General features: G+C 33.8%; 1 protein-coding gene across 4 annotated transcripts in view; it reads right to left on the minus strand.

Moving 5' to 3' along the window:
• TLL1 (tolloid-like 1) overlaps window positions 1–23,289 on the minus strand; it is a 223,262-nt gene that overhangs the window by 56,266 nt on the left and 143,707 nt on the right. For 2 of the 4 annotated variants that reach the window (XM_011959658.1, XM_011959659.1), the window contains exons 9-12: window positions 21,831–21,946; window positions 7,812–7,914; window positions 5,129–5,245; window positions 3,823–3,968 (exon numbers count right to left, since the gene is read on the minus strand). In XM_011959658.1, coding sequence (XP_011815048.1) covers window positions 3,823–3,968; window positions 5,129–5,245; window positions 7,812–7,914; window positions 21,831–21,946 — 482 coding nt within the window. Of the gene's footprint in view, window positions 1–2,798; window positions 2,868–3,822; window positions 3,969–5,128; window positions 5,246–7,811; window positions 7,915–16,263; window positions 16,788–21,830; window positions 21,947–23,289 lie in introns of those variants that run through there. The other 2 variants (XM_011959657.1, XM_011959660.1) reach the window with 2 other exon arrangements.

Here is a 23,289-nt window from a genome sequence, read left to right on the forward strand (position 1 = left end):
AAAAATTAGCCAGGCATGGTGGCATGTGCCTGTAGTCCCAGCTACTCGGGAGGCTGAGGCAGGAGAATCTCTTGAACCCGGGAGGTGGAGGTTGCAGTGAGCCGAGATCATGCCACTGCCTTGCAAACTGGGTACAGAGTGAGATGGCATTTCAAAAAAAAAAAAAAAGAATAATAAATAAAAATATAAACAGTTTTTGAAATAAGGCAAAGACTAGAATCAGTGAATAAAAACTGGACTTTGTCAGGTAAAATCAGAGTATTGGAAACACAGGTAAACAAAAGAATTGATATAAACAGATAACTGACTAAATTAAACAACCACCTAATGACTATTAGAACAAATAAGAAAATATATAAAGCTGATTCTTTATATTCATACTAGTTACATTATATTCAGTTGCTCAGAATACTGAACTAGCAAGTACTGATTCATTGCTCCCAGGGTTACAGTTCCTGTGAGATTCTAGTCACAACATTTTGTTTTGTGTGTTTCTGTTTAAAGACGCCCTAATACAGGTTGCCCATTTAATAATACTGAACTTTCACCCAACAGCACTATATATACACCATACATGTCTGAACGAAGATAATCTGACACACATATTTTCTCAGTAAGGCACATGACAGCTGGCAATGGGCACATTAGGTGACTCAAAATTTGCTGCTGTGTACACATCTGTGAATGACCCAGAAGGCACTGCAAATGTTAATTTTAGGCTTCCAAAATTTTAGTAAATAGGCAAATTTGCAAATAAAATCAGGATCAAATGTACCTGGGTTTTAATGCTCTTTTAGTACTCGCCTGTGTGATACTAAGTTAACGGCATAAACTCAGTTTCCTTACCTAGAAGATTTAGATGTTTATTAGGTACCTTTAAATCCTGTTACTTGTGAATTTCTTGAAACTCAGCATCTCTAGTCTAAATTCAGTCTAACTTCAGCATACCAGGTACTCCATAATCTAAATCTTTCTTATCTATTCAGGCTTGTTTCCCTCTGCATGGAAACTTACAAGCCTTTAATAAAGAAAGGATATATTCATTTCCATCCACCAACTGTCACACACTGAAACATCGATTTACATATAATCTACCCATCCATTTATCTCATCTATTATCAAACATTCTCTCACAAAGAATGTTGCTGGAGATAAAATGATCAGAGACACAGGTAAGAACTCAATCCGTTGGTGAACATAATCTAGTGAGAGGGACAGATAATAAACATGTACATAAAGAGATCTGTAGCACACATTCCAGTAGTTGGAAGTGCAATTAACTAAAAATAAAACAGAGTGACGATTTAGAGAAAATTGTAGGTAAGACAATATTTTAAGTAGTGTTATCAGCCAAGAACTTTTTAAGAAGGCAGCAATTAAGCAGAGATCCAAATAAAGCAACAAGAGAGTAAAAGCAAAGACCTGGGGCAGAGGAACATCAGTGGTAAACGCTGTGATATGGGAGTGAGGTTGGTGTTTCTGAGAAAGAGAAAGAGGGCAAGACGAGCTGACACGGAGGAAGTGAGGAGGTGCCAAAGACCAAATCACAAGTGACGTGGCCCATGATAATCGAGTCTAGATGTTATTTTAGGTGTGATGGAAACCCCCTGTAAGTAGAGCAGTGTCATAATCTAACGTACATTGTAAAAGCATCACTCTGGTTGTGAGGTGACGAACGGGATATGCAGAACAAGAGTAGAGACCCGAGGTTCTCTCTGTGAATTCCAAGCAAAGAGGGAGACGGTGAGAACAGTGGTGGTGTAAAGTCATCGTGTATGGGGTATAGTTTGGAGACAAAGCAACTGAAATATACTGATAGATTGGCTGCAGGGCTTAAGAGAAAAGGTAGAATTAAGGATGTTCCTTGGATAAATGGTGACAAAAAGTACTGAAATAAATAGAAGAAGAGTAGGCTTAGTGAGTGAGACAAAATAAACAAGGGTTCAGTTTTGGTCATTTAAAGACAAGAGATCTACCAGATATCAAAATATGTCTAACATATAAATGAGGGAGGCAGAAACATATAGAAATAAAGTAATATGAAGATAGGACAGGAAACTAGAGACAATAAATAAAATGTACTCTCAGCCGTCCTGTGACATGATTTTTCCTAGGTCATAAAGCATAGTCATCACTGATTCATTCACTCAGTAAGCAAGTATTTATTAAGTGACTATTGTGTGTCAGGCATAATTATAAGTGTCTGAGATGCAAATCTTTTGCATTTGTCCTTATGCTATCTTATTTTTGAAGACTATCACTGTTATTGCATTGATAAATAAAAAATAAAGTACAAATCAACTAAGGTAGCAATTTCATGCATCAGTTTTCAGGTTGATGGAATGAATGCATTTTCTGGCATCATGTCTATTATAGAATTCCACAAAAAAACTGAATTACATATTAAAAGACAGTTAATCTCTTTATTCTTGAAATATCACAAAACACAGCAAATACAGGCATTGGTTGGATAATTTTTATCAGCTTTTTTTGTCTAAATTGTGGGAGAAATTTTTCTACTCAATTTTAGTTCACTGTCAACCATAAACTGGTCTATTTGAACAGTATTTGCAAATCTATTAGTCCATTAAAATAACAAAGTTCAACTATCAATCAAATAATGGCAGAATCAAAGTTTCCAAAAGTACAAAAAATAAATAAATAAATAAAGTGATCAGGAGCATAAAATACAACATGATGATTAAGTAGAAAGTATATATTTTTTGGTAACAAAAGGAAATACATCTGGATGGTACATGCAAGGGGACAGAGACAAGTACTGAAGAAACAGAATGCACAGGCTTGCAGATGAGGATGAGAGATTCTCTGGGTTTACTGACAATGCCTGGATTCTCCTGGTGCTCCTGCTGCAGGTGCAGACACACAACCATGACCATGATCACTGCCCTCAGTAGGTAGTGTTCACAGTGCTCATTACTACCCAATGGGTAGTAGAGCTCACTACTGCCTTCTGATCACTTAGTGAATGAGTATTCCAATCAGTGAAGTCTCCATCTCCGATCATGCATCTAAATTTCTAACCCTGGCTGGGACCTACCACCAGGACCTCATTGTTTCTCTCCACTTCAGCTTGAACTCTCAATTTCTAGAACAACTCTTTGATTTAAACATACTCTGGAGTTCCTGAGAAATTCCCCTATTTCCTGACTTTAAATCTTTAACTCAGTCCCTTTCATCCCACAAAAATGACCCATGGGCCAGTGTGTTAGTTCTGGACCCGGACTTTGATCCAAAATTTCTGATTGGACTTTGATTTCTTCTTGCCCTTCCTCTAATAACACAACGATGCTGGCTGATCTCCCTGACGAATATTTTTAAGGAGGTTGAAAGCTCATAAGAACACTTAAAATCCCTATTTTTGATATAAACAATTATCTGTGTAATGGTTAAAAAAAAAAAAGGTGAAAAATGTTTTGTTCCTCTTACAAGAAAGACTGTCTGCCTTTTAACCTCTTAGTTTAGAATAGAAGTAAAACTTCTATTACTTAATGGACCCTCTTGTGAAATCAGCCTGTGCATTTGTCAAAAGAAACTATTGTCAGTACTTAAAACATTCTAATTCAAATAGCACAGATAATGTAAACTCACTTTAATCTTCTTGAAAATGTCTGCGAACGAGGAAAGAAGAAGAAGAAAAAAAACTCTTAGGCTCTTGATGTTGCATTTTATGAGCGATCCTTTGCTTCTTTGCTGATTAAAAGGCTGACTCTCTGTTTCTTTGCTGATTTAATGAGGATTCTCTTAAATGCCATTGTCATTTATGGAGAATATGTGCCAGGAAGATAGCCGAAAAGACTTTACCTCAAAGGACTGAAAGGTCAGCCCGACGTGGTAGCTCTCAGACACTGTTATTTTCCACACACATTCTTTCATCGGGCGATAGTCATCAGGATAATTAGGAGACTGAATCTGTCCTTCATTTTTACGTATCTCACCTCCACAGATCGCTGAAGAAAGCCAAAAAACAAACAAATAACTAAGCCTAGACATGCCATTTCGTTTTCATTTTCTTCTAGGTTAACATTGAAGTTCAGCTCCTGTAGTTCAGTACATAAAGACCAGGCTATAAAAATCAAAGTTGACTGATTGTAATGCAGCAAATATTTATATGGTAAAAAAAGAAAAGAAAAGAAAAATAAACCTAATCAAATAACTACAAATATTAGATAATGGTCAAGGAATAAATAATTTTTAATCCTATCTTAACAAAAAGGTATTTTTTAACCTTTAAAAACCTTTACTGGCTTTGTGAATTTATTCTCTGTGAGTTTGTTTTGTGATTCTCTGAGCTGCTTCCTTTGGTCTTTCGACTGCAGGTAAAATAGCTCATCAAAACAGGAGTCTCATCCTGAACAGAACTCACTGGTTCTCTGGCAGTGAGTTAGTGTCATGCGTGCAGCATCCGTGACTCCCTCCAAATAATCCTCTCCACTACTGGGCAGTTAATCCTTAAAACAAAATGCTTCCATTTACTTAAAAGTTTAAGGGAAGCAGAAATCTTCTGTCTTCAAAATTACATAAACTGCTCTACTAGGACGTGTCTCCTCCACCCACAACCTGGCAAGAAAGGAGCTTGGTTTTAAAGCCAAGAAAGCACAATGCCAGTTTATTGTTTTAGAGAAGGATAAAACAAAGCATTTTGTAAGTCCTTCCTCAAATGCTGACTTTCTTATTTAGATAAAGCATGCCCCAGAAATCAGCACAATTACTTTCTGTGCAATTTCCTCTAATAAAAAGTATTTCAGGAATACAGGGACCAAACAGACACAAAATCAGTACAAAGGAAAATGATAATTTCTTCATAATGTTTTAAAACTATCATGAAACAATTAAACTTTAAGAATGCTTGTGCCATTTGCTTTTTTCTCCACACATCCTGAACACATTGAGATATTATTACATCACTGATACTAGAAAACAGGTTGTTCTTGCAATTTAAATTTACTGAGTATTTTTATTATAATTATCTGTATGAATATGATAATACAGAGTCAGAAAAATTCATAATTTTAAAATATGGTAACAATGTCATTGTAATGAAATTAAGAAATGAACATTTCTGTTGAGGTATAAGATGAACTACTCTCTAAAAGTCAATGTGACTTGCCTTCATAGACAGCTGCAAAGCCTTTTCCTACCCAATTACTGCTGCTACGAAACTCAATCCACATTCTGCTGTCTGTAGAAGTAAGAACTTCAGGCACTTTGTCCCCACAGAATCTACCTAAAAGAAATAAAAGAATAAAGAGAAACTCCTAAATAGGACTCTATAGTCTATGTTCTTTTCGTACTAGCCACAAATAAAATGTAAACACTGATTTGGTTCACATTTCCATTCCAAGTGATTGCAACCACAACTATGCCTTAATATTTACTTACTAATGGTAGATAAACAAAACAGTCTCTTCATACACATTTATAAAGCATTTGACCATCAGCCTCAGAGTAACTGACTGATGTCAGTATTGTTACCATATGTAGAAGTAAGATGGTTACACAAAAACTATTTGAAAAAGGTCAAATGATGCATCGAGGTGGGGAATATATTTAATGGGGAACAGAAAAAAGGTGCAAGTCACCCTAAGAAAGTGGTTTCAAATTGTCAACCTGGACAATAGCAGGGAAATGACTTGGTTAAGAATGTGCCCTCAGTCAGGCACAGTGGCTCATGCCTGTAATCCCAGCACTTTGGGAGGCTGAGGCAGGTGGATCACGAAGTCAAGAGCTCAAGACCGTCCTAGACAATATGGTGAAACCCCATCTCTCTTAAAAATACAAAAATTAGTTGGTCATGGTGGTGCGCGCCTGTAGTCCCAGCTACCTGGGAGGCTGAGGCAGGAGAATCACTCAAACCTGGGAGGCAGAGGTTGCAGTGAGTCGAGATGGCAACACTGCACTCCAGCCTGGTGACAAAGCAAGATTTCATTTCCAAAAAGGAAAGAAAGAAAGAGTGTGCTCTCAGCTCAGAGGGGAGTTCTTAATTCACCCAGGTTCAATAGCAACTCCTTAGGAAAACCCCGAGGCTACTCTTGGTATCTTTTATCACTGCACGCATTCCATGTCATCTACAAAGCTATAATCTGTGGTGTTATAGGCAGAATAACAAATACTATCAGAAGACTTAGCGTGATTTCCAATGTCTTCTAATTCTGTATCCAGAAATATGAATTACAGCAAATGAATGTAATACCTGTCATTCCTTCCTTTCTTCCCCATCTTTCCACAAATATGTATGCTTATTTCTGCCTCTATGCTCTAAGGTTTCACATGATCACAAAATGCTTAAATATGATAAAGCACATGCAATAATTCTACAAACATATTACAATGTTATCCATTTTTATGTGTCTCTGGAAATGGTATACATAGTTTTAGTGTATGAAAAACGGTAGCCAACTTGCACAAAGCAAGTTCATACTAACAGCTAACAGGTGAAGACATATTTTCCTAAATTGCAAAGCAAATTAGAGGCAGGTAACAGAGAGCCGTGTATTTTAAACTATAGTGTGCATCTATTCAAATGCAAACCCTAATTCAGAGGATATAGAGTGGGAGCCAAGTTTCTACAATTCTAACAACTTTCCAGATGATTTCGATGCTACCAATCTAAGTGCTGCACTTTTTGGAGCAAAGTCTTAGAAGAAACGGTAGGGAAAGCTTTTCACATAAAAACCATGATTACACTGCCTCACTCTGGTGGTCCATTATACATTGAGCCATGTAATGCTGATGGTGCTCTAAAAAGAAGTGTTGTTCAGAATTTTAGCTCTAGATTTGTTTCTCTAATATGAATTTAATGAAATATTTTCTTTGGCCTGTGCATACATATGTAAAAAGTTGCTTCATCTAGGCTAAGAAACTAAATATAGAAGACAATGTTTTCCTCAATCTGACTTACCACATTCGTTCAATTCTTTATTTTTTTAAACATTTCTACAGATCTCTTGGATTTACTATGGCTGCTGTCACTTTTAATACAACTGTGCCCATTCAGTAGGTGTTAGTTGTTAAAAGAGCTGCACAGTTCATCAACGCGACTGAGCAAAACTACTTCTAAGAGTAAAGAAAAAGTTACAATCTCAGAAAAAGATCAATATAGAGTGGATGCCTGCATGCTCCAAACAGCTCTCACCTTTGAGTAAAACAGAGGGCAACAGTAAACTGCCTATGCAAGTTAATAGTGTGGTCTGTGGTTAAATGTTGGCAGCAGACTTTCATGAGCACCAAATCTGACTATAGTTTATGACACAAACTGCAAATGTCTCTTCTCAGCCACAGAAAACTCTCTGAGAAGCAAAATTGTGACGTCTATAATATAATAAGAGTTAATATGCTTGACATAGGAAGCCAGCTACCAAACATGTACCTAACAGTTTACACTACTGGCTTAGCAACAAAACAAAAACAAAACACACAAACACACAACATGTACACCCCACATGAGTTTTTTTTTTTTAAGTTGAAACTGATTCTTAAAGCAAAAATACAGAAACATTGTGATGAGTACTCATGATAGGCACAATATATGAGAAAGCTATTCTCAATCATTCTGTTCAAATCCTAGCGGCTACCTCATAACTTAAGCTAGCTTAAATTAGTTAATCAGTGAATGTATTTATCCATTTGTCTTCGAGTATTTTTGGTATGGTTGAAAAAGGTATAATTAACATAAAAATAATGTTAGGCCCACACATTTTTAACTCTAAGATGACTCTTGAGAGAATCAGTTGGTTTTCTTTGGACAGGACAGAGTTAATACACAGCAACATAAGATGGAAAAGATATCTTACCAAGGAGAGGTGATTTTCTCCAGTACCCATCTCTTACTTCAATGTAGTCATACCAGCACAAACTACTCTTGTAAAGATCCATCGTTGTAAAATTTAAAACAATCTGCAAAATGGAGGTAAACAACCCACAGAGTAAAAATGATTGTATCTACATATAGTGATTTGAATCCTAGAGGTAAGGAACCCTGGTCTACAGTAAAAATGCATGTACAGCTAATTCTTTTTCTATATTATAATTATCCTAATATTTTTCTCTGAACCAACACCTTGAAACTATGTTTTCCCATTTTCTTTAACTGTTTTACAATGATAGGAGAAGTACAATATGAGTAGTTGAACAAGCTAGATATTTTAGCAATTAACAAAAAGTTTCTGTAAAGTTAATCTGGACAATTGTAAAGCAAACAAATTTTTATTCAAATAGTTTATTTTGAATTTTCCCAAGATAAACATGACTTGAACCATGAAGAATTCTAATTTTTCCATGAAAGGCTTTTTAAAAATAATTTATTTCAAAGACGACCAGTCAGACATCTATAATTACGTTAAAAATAACCACCGTGTGCCACATTCCCAGAACATATAATATCATTGTGTATGTTGAAATGTTTTAAATACAGTCCTAGAATTAGAATTTATCCATCTAATGATAATCAAAGGCAGATGTCACTATGTTTCTCTAGATCCAAAGATGTATATACAAAGATCTTTCAATTTAGAGCATCTTGTACATGACCCTTATTTTGTGCTTTGTTTCAAAATGATGCTGTTGTGTAAAGATAACTCAAGAGACAATTCTAGGAAAGACGACTTTCTTACTGCTTTATAAAAGGACTTTACTTTTCAAACAACCCTTTTTTTCTTACTTGATTACACAGAAAGTAAAGCCAAACTTACACGAGAAATGTGCTTATCTGATGCAATGAATTTCATTTGGATTTTTTTTCACATTCAAAAACTCATGCTAACTCTATTCTACTTAAAACATCTGAGATGCTTATGGCTCATAGTATGCCCGTTCTCTACTCTAGAAATTGTGATGGACTTTGGTCAAAAGCAACAAATTATGAGTATTCGAAATGCTCCTACTACAAAACTATAGTTCGTAGCAATATTCAAAAATCCCTTTTGTGAAAATACAAAAGGCTGAAGGTGAAAGAAGTCTCAAGGAATAACAAAGAAAGGAAGAAAAAACAAGAAAGAAAAGGAGAGAAGGGGAAGGAAAGAAAAAAGTAAAATAAAAACATAATCGATACTGAATCCATATTCCAGAAAAGTATTACCAATTCTGTGCTGGAAAGTATATGCTTCTCCCCTTTCTTGAACACAATATTTAACATAAAGTTAAGCACTAATTACTGCAAATCAATGCTAAATGAACTTACTTCTTTCCCAAATGACACAGGATAACTACAAATATTTCTCATGGCATCTCATATCTAGGTACCACAGTGATCAGTGATGAAACTGTACACTAAAGTTGGTTTCAAATATCCCTATAAACTAACATGTACTTCCCTAGTAACAAAGAAAGAAATCTGCCAAGGATAAGAAAATAGGGATGTAATTTTTAAAAATGTAGTACATTAAGTTGTGGAATAAGGTTTTGGTTTTTTTTTTTTTTTTCATTGGAGACGGAGTTTCGCTCTTATCGCCCAGACTTGAGTGCAGTGGAGCAATATCAGCTTACCACAACCTCTGCCTCCCAGATTCAGGTGATTCTCGTCCCTCAGCCTCCTGAGTAGCTGGGATTATAGGCACCTGCAACCACGTCCAGCTAATTTTTGTATTTTTAGTAGAGATGGAGTTTTGCCATGCTAGCCAGGCTGGTCTTGAACTCCTGACCTCAGGTGATCCATCAGCCTCGGCTTCCCAAACCACTGGGATTACAGGTGTGAGCCACTGTGCTTGGCCATAAGTTGGTTTTAATAGAATTGTTCATTTATTTTTATCTTCCTTCTTTGCTGTTTATCTTTTTTCTGTTTTTCTTTGTCTTCATCTCATTGTAAGGTTCCGTTTTTTAAATGTTTACAAAAATTTTCAAAATATCCAAAGGCAAAGCACTGATCATTTTTTCCGAATAATCCTCAACACTTGATTATCAAAATGCTTTAGTATCTCATTTATTTTCATAAACTTCCCAAAATATTTTCTCCTACATCTCTAAATACCAATGTAATATTAGACTATATTCAGGATATAAGTAGGAAATAATATCTGGTTTTTGCCTTTAACTTTGTGTTTACTTTTAAGTCTGCTCCAAATGGAGAATACTATCACTGCCTGATACTACCTTTCATTTTATATTTTCCCTATAGCAACCACCAAGATTTCAACTCTATCTGATTATATAAGAACTCATTTATTATAACAGAGACAGCAAAACTGGAATATAGACACAGAGACTCCCCCAAGGCTCACATTCTGGCTTCCTTCTTAGATTGAAACAGTAGTTTTATAATGATATGCAGATAGCTTCTACTGCCTTCTTCATGAGGAAAAAAAAAGCTAAATTAGAAGTATGTGTATTATCAGTTTCATTCAAAATTAAAAAGTGTGTTTAGATTGCATGAAATAGTTAATATTTGATCTCTTGAAACACACACACAAACAGACAAACACACACACACACTCACACACACAGTTGGATGGGGATAACTCTAAGCAGAAAATTTTTCTAACTTGTTTTTAATCTTCTGGTTTAAACACCACGCACCGTGGAGGAACATAACTGGCCTGACATTAACATAAAACACAGAGCCCTCTAAAAGCAGAAAATGTAATAAAGATAGGTTTTCTAAAATCAAATCATAGGGCTCTGACTATAGACGTAAAATTCTGGCCTTCGACTAAGGTTGCTAGCAGGATTCGTATTTGAATAACAAATCAAACACACTTGGAAAATATTTGGTTGTTTTGCATTATGTTATTTTATGTAAACATATTGCGTCTTTCCCCAAAGAATGATCAAATGAAAAATACAAAACACAACTTTATAAATATTTTATTTTTGACTTAAGTATAAGTAACAACTCAAAATTAATTATAGCTCCCTTGGAGTATGAGATGGAGGGAACAATTTTAAGATTTCCTGTGATCTGTTAGGAGTCTAAGTTGCAACGTTGAATAGATGTCATTGTTGCCAATTGCGCTTATTAAAGACTTTGTTTTCCGACGCTGCGGAGTGAAGAATCCTGAAGAAAGGCAGATCAGCATTTCAAGGGACTGTATGTCTGCGAGTCTCCAGAGAAAGATATATATAATCAATGAACTTTTTTCAGCACAATTAAGATACTATTGACTACCTAAACAAATTCCATGAGCACCACAAAAAGGCCAATTAGCATAATATTTGCACCATACCTTATAAAGCTGAGGGTAGAGAATGTACAAACCTTGCCAATTAGACTAAAAAAGCAGCAAGATTAAATAGATTGCTATGCTACAGCCAGAAGAAACCTGGACAAGTCTAATAAACTTTCTAGAGTGACAATATTTTTTTTTCTTCAGAAATAAGGCTCAGAGAGAGTAAATCAGGGATCAGTAAACTATAACCCATGGATCAAATTCTGTCTGAAGCCTGTTTCTGTAAAAGTTCTATCGGAACCATTCCTTTACCACACGTTGTTTATGTCTGTTTCAATGCTACAGTATTAGAAATCAGTATTTGTGACATATCCTGTATAGCCTGCAAAACAAGTATTTTACTGTATGTTATTTCCAGAAATGTTTTCCAGTCTCTGAAATAACTGATCATTAAGGTTTTGTTCAGCTCTGAAATTGTATCATGTTATAGGAAAAAAAATACAACTTTTTCTACATCCAGAAGCTATTCTTGATTGGGAGTCAGAAGACCTGGGTTCAAGTTCTAACTTCTCAGTTTGCTGGTTTATTTAAACATTCTGAGGTTGAATGAATCTTACTGCTGTAAACAGGAGGTCACCATATCAGGCTTATCTCACCAGAATTAACTCACAAGACTTTAGATGAATGATGGGCAGAAAAATACTCAGGTAATCCCAAAGCACTATTGAGATTCTTACATATTACTATTTCATGGTATATATTCAGACATTCCTCACAATATAAACCCTGAAAAATATATAAAATAAAGTATTACTCCTTTTCCTTATTCTATCTATGCTCTGAAACATACAAACATCAGTTTGATGACAGGTGGAAACCAGGAGTCAAATTATTCTATTAAAATATTTTTTCTGCTTAAACTTATGTGATAACGTCTGACTTTGAAATTTTGATGAATCATCACTCACTATTCATCAGAACATTGTTTATACCTCTCCCTATGGTTTGAATGTGTAGGTCCCTCCAAAATTCATATGTTAGAAATCAAATCCCAAAGTGATGGTGTTAAGAAGAGGCCACCGGAAGCTGATTAAGCTAGGAGGGCTCTGCCCTTAGAAATGAGATGAGTGCCCTTATAAAAGGGCTTGAGGAAACAAGTTCATCCTTTTATCCCTTTGTCCCTTCCAACCCTTCAGCCAAGTGAAAATGCAAGAAGTAGAAAGTGAGAACTAACCAGATACCTGAATCTATAGGCCCCTTGACATTGGGCTTCTCAGCCTCTACCTCTGTGAGTGGGAAATAAATCTCTATTGTCCGTAAATTACTCAGTCTGAGGTGCTTTGTTATAGTGGCATTAATGGACTAAGACTTGTTTTTCCTAAATTCCCACTGCATCCCTACATCTTGTTAATTGTCAAATTCCATAGATGATATTCTATAATATCCCTTCTTTTTCCTCTTTCACCATCAATGCTGGCTGTATTTCTTTTCTGAATATAATGTAATAGTTTCACAAGATGTACTTTGGCTTTTAATTTTACTCTTCTCCGTTTCATTCTACACTTTATGGCCACGGTAATCTCAATAGAGTTTGCTTCCCATCAGGGTTTTGGAATCCATGACTCTAGTAATAACCCAACTTTGCTGCCTCATCTTTCATTATCTCAAGCACATAAGCTTCATCCCACTCATCCCTTACTTCTTGCTATTGTGCTCTGACAAAGTATTCCAATCTCAGCTCTATTCCCATTCCTTTACTTAAAGTGAACATAATTTTATGTGGATTCTACTTTCCCCTTCCTTGTTCCTTGAAATTCTTCATGTAGCTCAAAGTCTTTATGGAATGCTACCGTCTCTTCAGTCATGCATGGATCTTCCAACAAGATCTGAGCTTTCCTAAAGTCCGTGATAAATTGTATTTTCTTTTTTCAGTTATTTTCAAAGTTGAACCATTATATTACTAGGTTATAAGTTTATAATAGCAAGAATTTATTTCACACATCAAAAGATACATCTATTTTAATAGAATAAGAATGTATGTATGCAGTAATTGCTAAATTGAAGCAATGTCTTTGGCAATATAAATATACTCTTGTGAATTGACTCCATATGTGTAAATCATAGATGAGTGATTACAAAGAAATATCTGCAGAAAATAATCAATAGCTTCTAAATGGGTTATACAGGAAAACAGAAAATATTAAGTCTATTCAAGACATAGTATTGACTGACCTTGTTCAAAGGTTAATCAATTTTAAGGGATGCAAGAATAAATACTGTGCCCTTCTATCAGCTCAACACAGCTACCCTCTTAGCTGCACGTTCTGGATTGTAGCCAGCATGAAGCACGCAACATGAAGAATAGCCTTAGATTGAACAGAAATCCCTCTGTCTCAATCTGAGAAAGATATGCATGTGAACTGAAACCCTTATTTTTAAATTGTGATATAATATGTGTGCACCATGTAAAAGTTACCATTTTAACCATATTTATGTGTACAGTTCTGCACATTAAGTACATTTACCTTATTGTTGAACAATGACCATATTTATTAAAGAGAATATTTTTCTCTTGCCCAAAATAACATATGCTTATTGCAGATAATTTTTTAAAGGAACAAAGAAGACATAAAAACTATTTGCAAACTCAGCAAGTAGAGATAAGCATCATTTTGTTATATATTTTTCCATAAATTTGTCTCTAATGTACATAATTTAAAATACAGAACTTCTCATGCCACTACCTTTTGATTTGCCTTAAATATTTCATAATATATTGTAAAACTTTTCTCAAAACAGAGTTTCCTTTAAGTTTTCAAAATTTATTTTGTTTCCAATTTTCACTATTATAATAATCAGCTACCTTTGCACACACTCAGATAATTGTTCTAGGATAAATATCTGGGCAAAAGTGCAGGTACATTTTGTAAAGTGTAATACAAATTGCTCAATGTCCTTCTGAAAGGTTATTTTAATTTCTACTTTGAGAAGTTGCATATCTTTATGATCACTTGATGTTAACATTCAATTCCATCTTTACCAATATGACAGGTGAAACATGCCAAATTATTGTTAGTTCAAATAGCATTTCTCTGATAAAGAATAAGATTAAAGAACTTGATATACTAATTGAATATCTACTTGCACTGATACTTCACTGAATTTTCTACTTTCTTAGTCATTTTCTGCTGTGGGGTGAATCTTTAGTTATCAGTTTATAACAGCTCTTTACATATGAATGACCCAATGGTCCCTCATCCTTATGTGTTATAATAGTCTCCGTTTTCATTTTTATTTGTGCTTTTTGTATTTTTATTAAAACAATTTTATGTGGATAATCTGAACAAGTTATTTTAAATTTTCTTATTTTCAACTCATGTATTCAACATACCTTTTTCAGAAAGAAAGTAAAGCACTGTTTTCTTTAGAAAAATATGCAATATGAGGTAAAAGTTGTTTAATTTTTCACATATCCCTTAAAGTGATTTAAGTATTATTTACTGAGAAAGTCCATTTTCCCAATTTATTTGAAAAATGATCCTTATAAGTATATGACAGAAGTCTTCTATGCCCTCAGGCATAATTCTGGTCTTTTCAGTTTGCCCATTTACACAGAAAACTTTTTTGACATTGCCACAGAATTTGAATTACTGAGGCTTCATAATGTTTTTCTGATAGTGCAATCCACTCCCCGACATTACCATTGTTTGTGAATTTGCGAACTATTTTATTTTTAAGATAAATTCTAGAAAAATTTGGTCTGGTACAAAACAAAAATCTGTTGGAATTTAATTTGGAATTATTATATGTTAATTTGACAAGAACTGATAATTTATAATACTACACTTTTACAGTTCAGTTCATGATGTGTTATTCCATTTATTTAGTCCCACAGCAAAGTTTCTAGTTTTCTAAAATATGTTATATTTTAATGTATTTTTTTATTTGAATATCTCTAGTATTAAATTAAGCAATTTTGGGTTGATTATTTTGATTTTAGAGAAAAGAAAACACATTCTCTATAGCTAAAGAAAAAAATTAATAAACTAGCTCTGCCAAATGTCAGATGCCACTTGTGTGACATTAGATAGGTTACTCAAGCCTTTCTCAACTTCAATTTCTTTGTAATATGAAGATAATTGGAGTACTAACTTCAGTAGGGTGCTGAGAAGATTAGAGAAGCTTGGCACAGCACCTAGTATAGTGTAGGCACTCAAGAAACACTAGGTTTTTTCTATTTATTGTGTTTTTTAAAAATTCCTTCTACTTCTAATTATTCAATTCTTTATCATCAAACATACAATGAATTCTAATTCATTCAGTATTTGTGGAAATTTTGAGACAGGTTTTTGTTAAATTTTGACCTATTACTTTTCAAATTAACATATTTTATAACATTGAAATACTCTCATATTATTGGAATCAAAAGAATGTAAGGCCAGGAATGGTGGCTCATGCCTGTAAGCCAAGAACTTTGGGAGGCCGAGGCAGGTGGATCGCTTGAGCTCAGAAGTTCAAGACCAGCCTGGACAACATGGTGAAACCTTGTCCTTACTAAAAATACAAAAATTAGCCACGTGAGGTGGTGCACACCTGTAATTCCAGCTACTCAGAAGGCTAAGGCACAAGAATTGCTTGAACTGAGAAGTGAAAGTTGCAGTGAGCTGAGATCATGCCATTACATTCCAGCCTTGGTGACAGAGCAAGGCTCCATCTCAAAAAAATAAAAGAAAAAAAAAAGACCTTGCAGTTGCCATAATTTATAAAATTTATAAATGATACAGCTTGATTTAACTTATTTATATAACAGTCATGTGTTTATATTCATACAACGAGCTGTATATATTTCTGTTTTCTTGGATTGTATGAGATGTGCCTTTCAGAATTTTACTTGTTTAAAAAATAAATGAATAGACTTCACATTGATTTATAATACGTTTAAGATACATTTTACTACATGAGAAGTATCCAAGAATTTGGGAAAACTGCCTTGAGAAATCATCTTAAGCAGCTTCATTTTATGAGTAATTATTTGTTCATTCATTTTATATGGGTATTAACTTATTAAATTTTTAGTGCTCATTAAATCTCTTTTGATAACTTTAATGTGCAAAATTGTACATCAAAAATGTTTGAAATGAAGTTTTTTTTGCAAGCTTTATTTACAACAAAGGAAAATGTGCAGCCAACTATATCCAGTGAAACTATACTTTTATAAATTCAAGTAAAAACATCCACATTTTCAAACAGAATAAACAAAAATGTTAATTTTAAAAAATCTATAATGTAAGCTATAGGCAGGACCAAAATAAGCAATAATGGAAGTCAGAAACATGAGCAGGAATGCTGAATAAAAACATTTAGTACATCTTTAACAAATGGTGTTGAAGAAACTGGACATCCACATGTACAAGAATGGAGTTTGACCCTATCTTACACCATTAAAAGATTAACACAACATTGATTAAAGACCTAAATATAAGACTGAAAAACTATAGAACTCATAGAAGAAAACATAGGGTAAAAACTTCATGTCATTACATATGGCCATGATTTCTTGGCTATGACGCCAAAACACAGGCAATAAAACTAAAAGTAGACAAGTAGTATGACATCAAATTTATAACTTGTATTCATCAGAGGACACAATCAACAGAGTGAAAATACAACCTGTGAAAGAGGAGGAAATATGTGCAAATCATATCTCTAACAAGTGCTTAATAACCAGAATATATAAAAACTTCTACAGTTGAAAGACAAAATCAAAGAATCTGATTTAAACATAGGCAAAAGACTTGAATAAACATTTCCACAAAGGCGATATACAAATGGCTATTAAGCATACAAAAAGATGCCCAAGTTATCACTAGAAGATGTGCACTAGTCTTCAGAAAAATTCAAGTCAAAATCATAATGAGATACTACCTCACACCCAATAGGATGGCTACTATCAAAACAACAGAAAATAACAAGTGTTGGTGAGGATGGAAAGATCCCTATTGGAACTCTTTTGCACTCTTAGCGAGGACTTTGAAATAACGCAATGACTATGGAAAAGAGTATAAAGGTTATTCAAAAAGTTAAACATAGAACTACTGTATGATCCAGCAACCTCACTTGTGGATAGATAATCAAAATAATTGAAAACTGGGTCTGAGAGATATTTGCAATCCCCAGTTCATATCATTCATATCAGCACTATTCACAATAGCCAAGAGGTAGAAGCAACCTAAACGTCTACCAATGAATGAAAGGATAAAGAAAATGTGGTGTATTCATACAGCGGAATATTATTCAGGCTTAAAAAATAAATCATGTCACATGGATGAACCTTGAGGGCATTATGCTAAGTGAGATAATCCAGTCACAAAGGGACAGATCTATGATTCGAATCATATGAGGTTTCTCAGATTCACAGAAACAGAAAGTAGAATGATGACTGCCAGGTGCAAAGGGATGGAGGGAAAAGGGATTTGTTTGATTTAACGAGTATAGAGTTGCAGTTTTGCAAGATGAAAAAGCTCTGGAGATCTGCTTCACAACAATGTGAATATACTTAACATACGGAACTGTACACCTAAAAATGGGTAAGATGGTAAATTTTATGCTATGTAGTTTTTACCACAATAATATTGTAGTTTATTTTACCACAATAAATAATAAAAATTCATGATAGTATTTGCACGTGTAAAACTAATGTAAAGTGCAAAAGGCAACAGTATCTCATTTGTGTGATTAAAAAAAGGTATCAACAAACATGCAAAACAATATCTTATAAAAAGGGAATAATCTTATATGTTTTAAGATCCTTTTTTGAATTGGGATAAGATCCTTTCTTGAATTGGGAAGAGGCTAAAGATACAAATGAAATATAACTTGATTAAGAAAGAAAGCTGGTAGAGAGTACTAAATGATAGAGTATTCGTTTAAAACTTTCAAACCAGTAGAGAGAAAAATATGAAATGAGAAAAAAACAAAACGTAATTCAATGCATAAGAAGGCAAAGGGGGAGAACAAAAAAAAGGGATGTATTAAAATGCAAATAAGAAATAAAAACACACCAATAGTCACAATAAATAGAACTGCAGTGAGCATTCTGACTAAAGACAAAACCTGCCATCGTGGATTAAACAAAAAATAAACTGGACTGTATACTGTCTAAAACACACCAATAGTCACAATAAATAGAACTACAATAAGCACCGTAATTAAAGACAAAACCTGCCATCCACTGATTAAATAAAAATAAACTGAATTGGATACCTGAAACAAAAGATTGGAAATGATTGAATGTCTAGATGTCTAGAGCAGGACAAAGATATACCTGACAAATATATTAATCAAAATATAATTATAGAACTTTATAATATAATAAAGTACAGCTTTATTAATAATAGACAAAATAGTGTGTTAACCTGAACCATCTCTAGAAATAAAGAAATTCATTATACAGTGATAATAGTTTAATACATCAGAGGTTAAAATATTGTAAACATGAGTATAAAATGATATAGCATAAACATATATAAAACAAAAATTAACAAGGCTATAAAGAGCAATGAACAAATTTACCATAGTGACAAATATTTGTAAATATCTGATAAATCAAACAGACAAAACAATAATATACAGAATATATGAGCATCACAATTAAGATGAATGCACCCAGCCATTGCACAAAACATATTTTTAAAGCAAAGATTCGTCTTATGAATACTAGTCACTCTGAAGGTCCTGTCAGCCTGAAGCTATTGCAAAAACTGACACACAAGGATAGCGCTTTACCTAAAGGTGACTCAAGAAGAGATAAATAAGAAAAGGATGATTGAAAAAACAATGTTTGCAAAGAAGAAAAACACATTACTGAAAAAAATATGTGGGTTAAGAAAAAATAATAGTAACAGAAAAAAGTAGAATTGAAACATAACAAATTCTCTATTTTAAGCTGGTGGAATTCAGGTAAAGTAGTTCTGAGGGGAAAATTATAGCCTTCGGTGTTTGCTTTGGAAAATAAAAGATGCTTGAAATTAATGAGTTAAATTCTCAGCAGAATGAAACCAAATATTAGGAGAAAGAAAATAAGAAAATAATAAATGCACAAGGACTAAAATGAGTTAAAATTGCTCACTAGATTCTTATAACACTCTAATTTATTTGCTAATCATCATAAATAATATTAAGAAAAATAATAGATAAGATGACAGATTTTTTCTTCCTATTTACAATGTTTTTGGAAATATAGTTTTATAGATAATCGCACATACAAGAAAAATAAATTAACTCTGAATGCTAATGGTGAGAGTTTTGGAATTGGACAGGAGAAATGCTTTTCCGAGATATTAACTTGCTGTTATGAAACAATTTAATTCGATTAATCTTGTTCCCAAATGTTTTGTATTCTATGAGGTTTTCTTTTTAAAATCATGTATACTTTAAATTTGTTCTCAAAATTTGTATCTTTTGAAGTTCACTCTTCAGTGATTTTGTAAGAATAACTTCATAATATATTTTCTGACTCTTATTAAAAGAATTTAAATAAAAATTGATCAACACCTATAACCATATTGCAACAGACTTATACTTTTTAAATTAAAAATAACTATATCAAGAAGTATGCATGCATTCATGTATTCCAAGTCAGTTGTAACTTTTTGCTTCTAAAAATTATTTATGTTACATAAGTGTTTCATTCAGAATTTCCACTGTGAATATTATAAAAATCTGGACAACTCCATATGTATGATTATCTCCTCATACCATTCAGTTATCATCAAGAACATCAAACTTTAAAAAAAAAATTGCAATTGCATTACCACCACAGCTAATGAGAGTACTTAAGTTCTTCCAGGCAAGTAAGAAGCAAAGACAAAGTACAAACTACCCATAGGTCGTTTTTCAACCCATTCCCCCTTTCCAGGCTCCCCCACCTAGTAGTCTTCAGTGTCTTTTATTCCCATGTTTGTGTCTATGGGTGCTCAATGTTTAGCTCCCACTTATAAATGAGATCTTGTGGTATTTAAATTTCCATCCCTGCATTGATTCATTTAGGATTATGGCCTTTAGCTCCATCTATGTTGCTTCAAGGACATGAGTTCATTCTTTTTTGTGGTTGCATAATATTCCATGGTGTATATGTACCATATTTTCTTCATCCAATCCACCATCAATGGGCATCTAGCTTGATTCTATGTCTTTGCTATTGTAAATACTTTTTAATTTCTTCTTGAATAAGAACTTAGTTGTAATATTTTATAGAAATTTGCCCATTTTATTCATTGTTTTTAAGTTATTGATGTAATGTTCAAAAGATTCTTTTATTCTCATTTTGTTGTCTAAAGACTGTATGGTTCTAATAATCTTTTAAATTTTTTTCCCAAATGTTAGATAATTGTGTTTTCTCTATTATTCTTCATCTTTCTTGATCAAACATGTTTTCATCTATTTCCTTGGGGTTTGTTCTTGTCTATTTTTTTTTTTGAGACAGAGTTTCACTCTTATCCTCCAGGCTGGAGTGCAATAGCACAATCTAGGCTCACCGCAGCCTCTGCCTACTGGGTTCAAGCGATTCTCCTGCCTCGGCCTCTGAGAAGCTGGGATTACAGGCGCATGCTAACACACCCAGCTAATTTTTGTATTTTTTGTAGAGACGGGGCTTCACATGTTGGCCAGGCTGGTCTCAAACTCCTCACCTCAGGTCATCCACCCGCCTTGGCCTCCCAAAGTGTTGGAATTACAGGCGTGAGCCACCACGCCCGGCCTTGCTTTTGTTTTTGACAGAGTCTTGCTCTGTTACCCAGGCTGGAGAGCAGTGGTGGGATTTCAGCTCACTGCACCCTCCTCGTCCGGGTTCAAGTGATTCTCCTGACTCAGCCCCTTGAATAGCTGGGATTACAGCTGTGCACCACCACGCCAGGCTAATTTTGTATTTTTAGTAGAGATGGCGTTTCGCCATGTTGGCCAGGCTGGTCTCGAACTCCTGACCTCGAGTGACCTGCCCACCTTAGCCTCCCAAAGTGCTGAGATTATAGGTGTGAGCCACCTCGCCTGACCCATTTCCTTTCTTTTTTTTTTTAAATCAATTCAAACTATCAACTTTGTTCATACTGCTTATCATATGTTGTTTTCATGTCATTAAAATTATCTTTTACTATTTACTTTTAAAATATCTTTTATTTTATTGCTCTTTTTCTAACCTCTTCATATGGTCGTCTAGGCTCATTAGTTTGGGGTCTGAATTTCATATTTCCTAATGTAAGTATTTAAGTCTGTGAATTTTCTTTCAACTAAGTACTACTCTATTTGCATTTTACTGGGTTGGTATTCAATATTTTTCTGATATTATAGTTGAAAATAGTTTACAATTTTCATTATAAGTTTTCCTGGTTGAACTGGACATCTAGATATATGTTTTTAAATTTTAAAATATATGGGGATTTTTCTAAGCGTCTTTCTGATACTGATTTTTACCACAATTTCATTTGTGTCTGAGAATATAATATGTATTATTTCAACCCTCCTATTGCATTAAAAATTTTTAAATTATGTATTTCAAAAAAATTCCTGGAGTTTAAGAAATTCCCATTATGAATTTTCTTTTTAGTCTATTTGAAAAATCAAACAAGAATAAAGGAAAAAAGCAAATTTAAGTTTGAAGGATGATGAACCTTTGTACTTATATGAGAGTAAAATAGTGGGCTTGACAGTATAAACTACCTTCTCCCCTGGGGTCACAGAAACTCTCCAGATGCAGTGTGTGTAAGAAGGGTAGCCATTGGGAAATCCTGGAGAGGAAAGGTTGCCATTGGATTCTTGTAGGGTTTCTCCACATGCTGAAAGGAAAAAAATATAAGATCATTGGTTAATTTGCATAAAATACATGAATATCATAAATAAAGCCTTGAAGGGTTTTTTTAGTATTAGACAAGACTAAATGTTTGTATTTCATAGAAGATGTTTCCTTTCTAAGTAAATTTCTTTTTATGTCCCTTACTGGAATTCCAGTATATTCAATGGCATCCCTATGGCGAATCACCAAATAAGATTATAAGATAAATAATGTGACATTCATAAAATTCTTCTTCATGGAAACCTTTCTTATTCATTTCCAAGGAGCCAGTAGCCACTCTAAAGCACACCCATGTTCAGATTCAGGCCAGTGACACCTGGATGACATGGGTCTGGGACCATGTGAAACATTTCACTAATATATTTGATTTAAATTGAGGCTAAGTTTAAGTGAATACCATATCAAATTTTAAAAATATTAAATAATAGCTAATGAGTAGTCAGCAAAGATAATATCAAAATGTCAAACACAATAAACTTTTTTTTCAAAAAAAGAAAAAAAATATATAAACATCATGGAAGGTTCAAATTTTCCAGAAAGATGTAAACATTTATTTACTTTTCTCAGTTGAGGTTAAATAGAAATTGCTAAAAAAAAAAAAAAAAAAAAAAAAAAGCAATTTGTGTATTTTCCTCTTGCTAAGCTTGTCTAATTCCCTGGAACCAATTTTCAGTCATTTGAAGTAGCAAATTATTAGCTGCACAGCATGAGGATCTGTGTTCATCCAAGGCCAGTTGTCAGCACCATCCTACAATGGGCTTCTCTGTTGCTCTTGCAAGACACGCTATGTGTCATGAACCTAGGCTGCTTGAAGTATCCTTAACTTAAGAATAATTCCTCCACTGCAGCCAGTCCTCTTTATAACCTTCACTCAACAATTTGAAAGAACAGTTTCTTCCCTCTGAAGGACACTGCAATCAAAACGGAGCTATTATCATACTACAAGGCCTTAGCTACCAGCAGGTGAACTCTCATCTCATCAACTTCTTAATAAATTATAAATGGATCTGTATAGCTTGTGTTCAATAAAGAAAGATAGTGAATATGAAAACAAAGCATAGAGCTCTAAAAATACATATGATATAAATATTTATTCAGAAAAATAGGTGTTATGTTTGTACAACACAATAAATTTAAAGTAGGAGTAAGTAATGTTTAGTCTGATGAACAGAGAGACAAAAGCAACTTTAGGACAAAATTAAAAAGCTCAAGGTCAAGAATACATAAATCAGCACTGTTTTATAAATCATCCAAGGCACTTGATAAATGTAAGGTTAAAAGAAGTCTTAGAAAAATGAAAATGTAGTAAGATTTCATTAATGCAAA

The sequence above is a fragment of the Colobus angolensis genome, unplaced genomic scaffold (assembly GCF_000951035.1).
Source record: "Colobus angolensis palliatus isolate OR3802 unplaced genomic scaffold, Cang.pa_1.0 Scaffold5, whole genome shotgun sequence".
NCBI classification, from domain to species: domain Eukaryota; kingdom Metazoa; phylum Chordata; class Mammalia; order Primates; family Cercopithecidae; genus Colobus; species Colobus angolensis.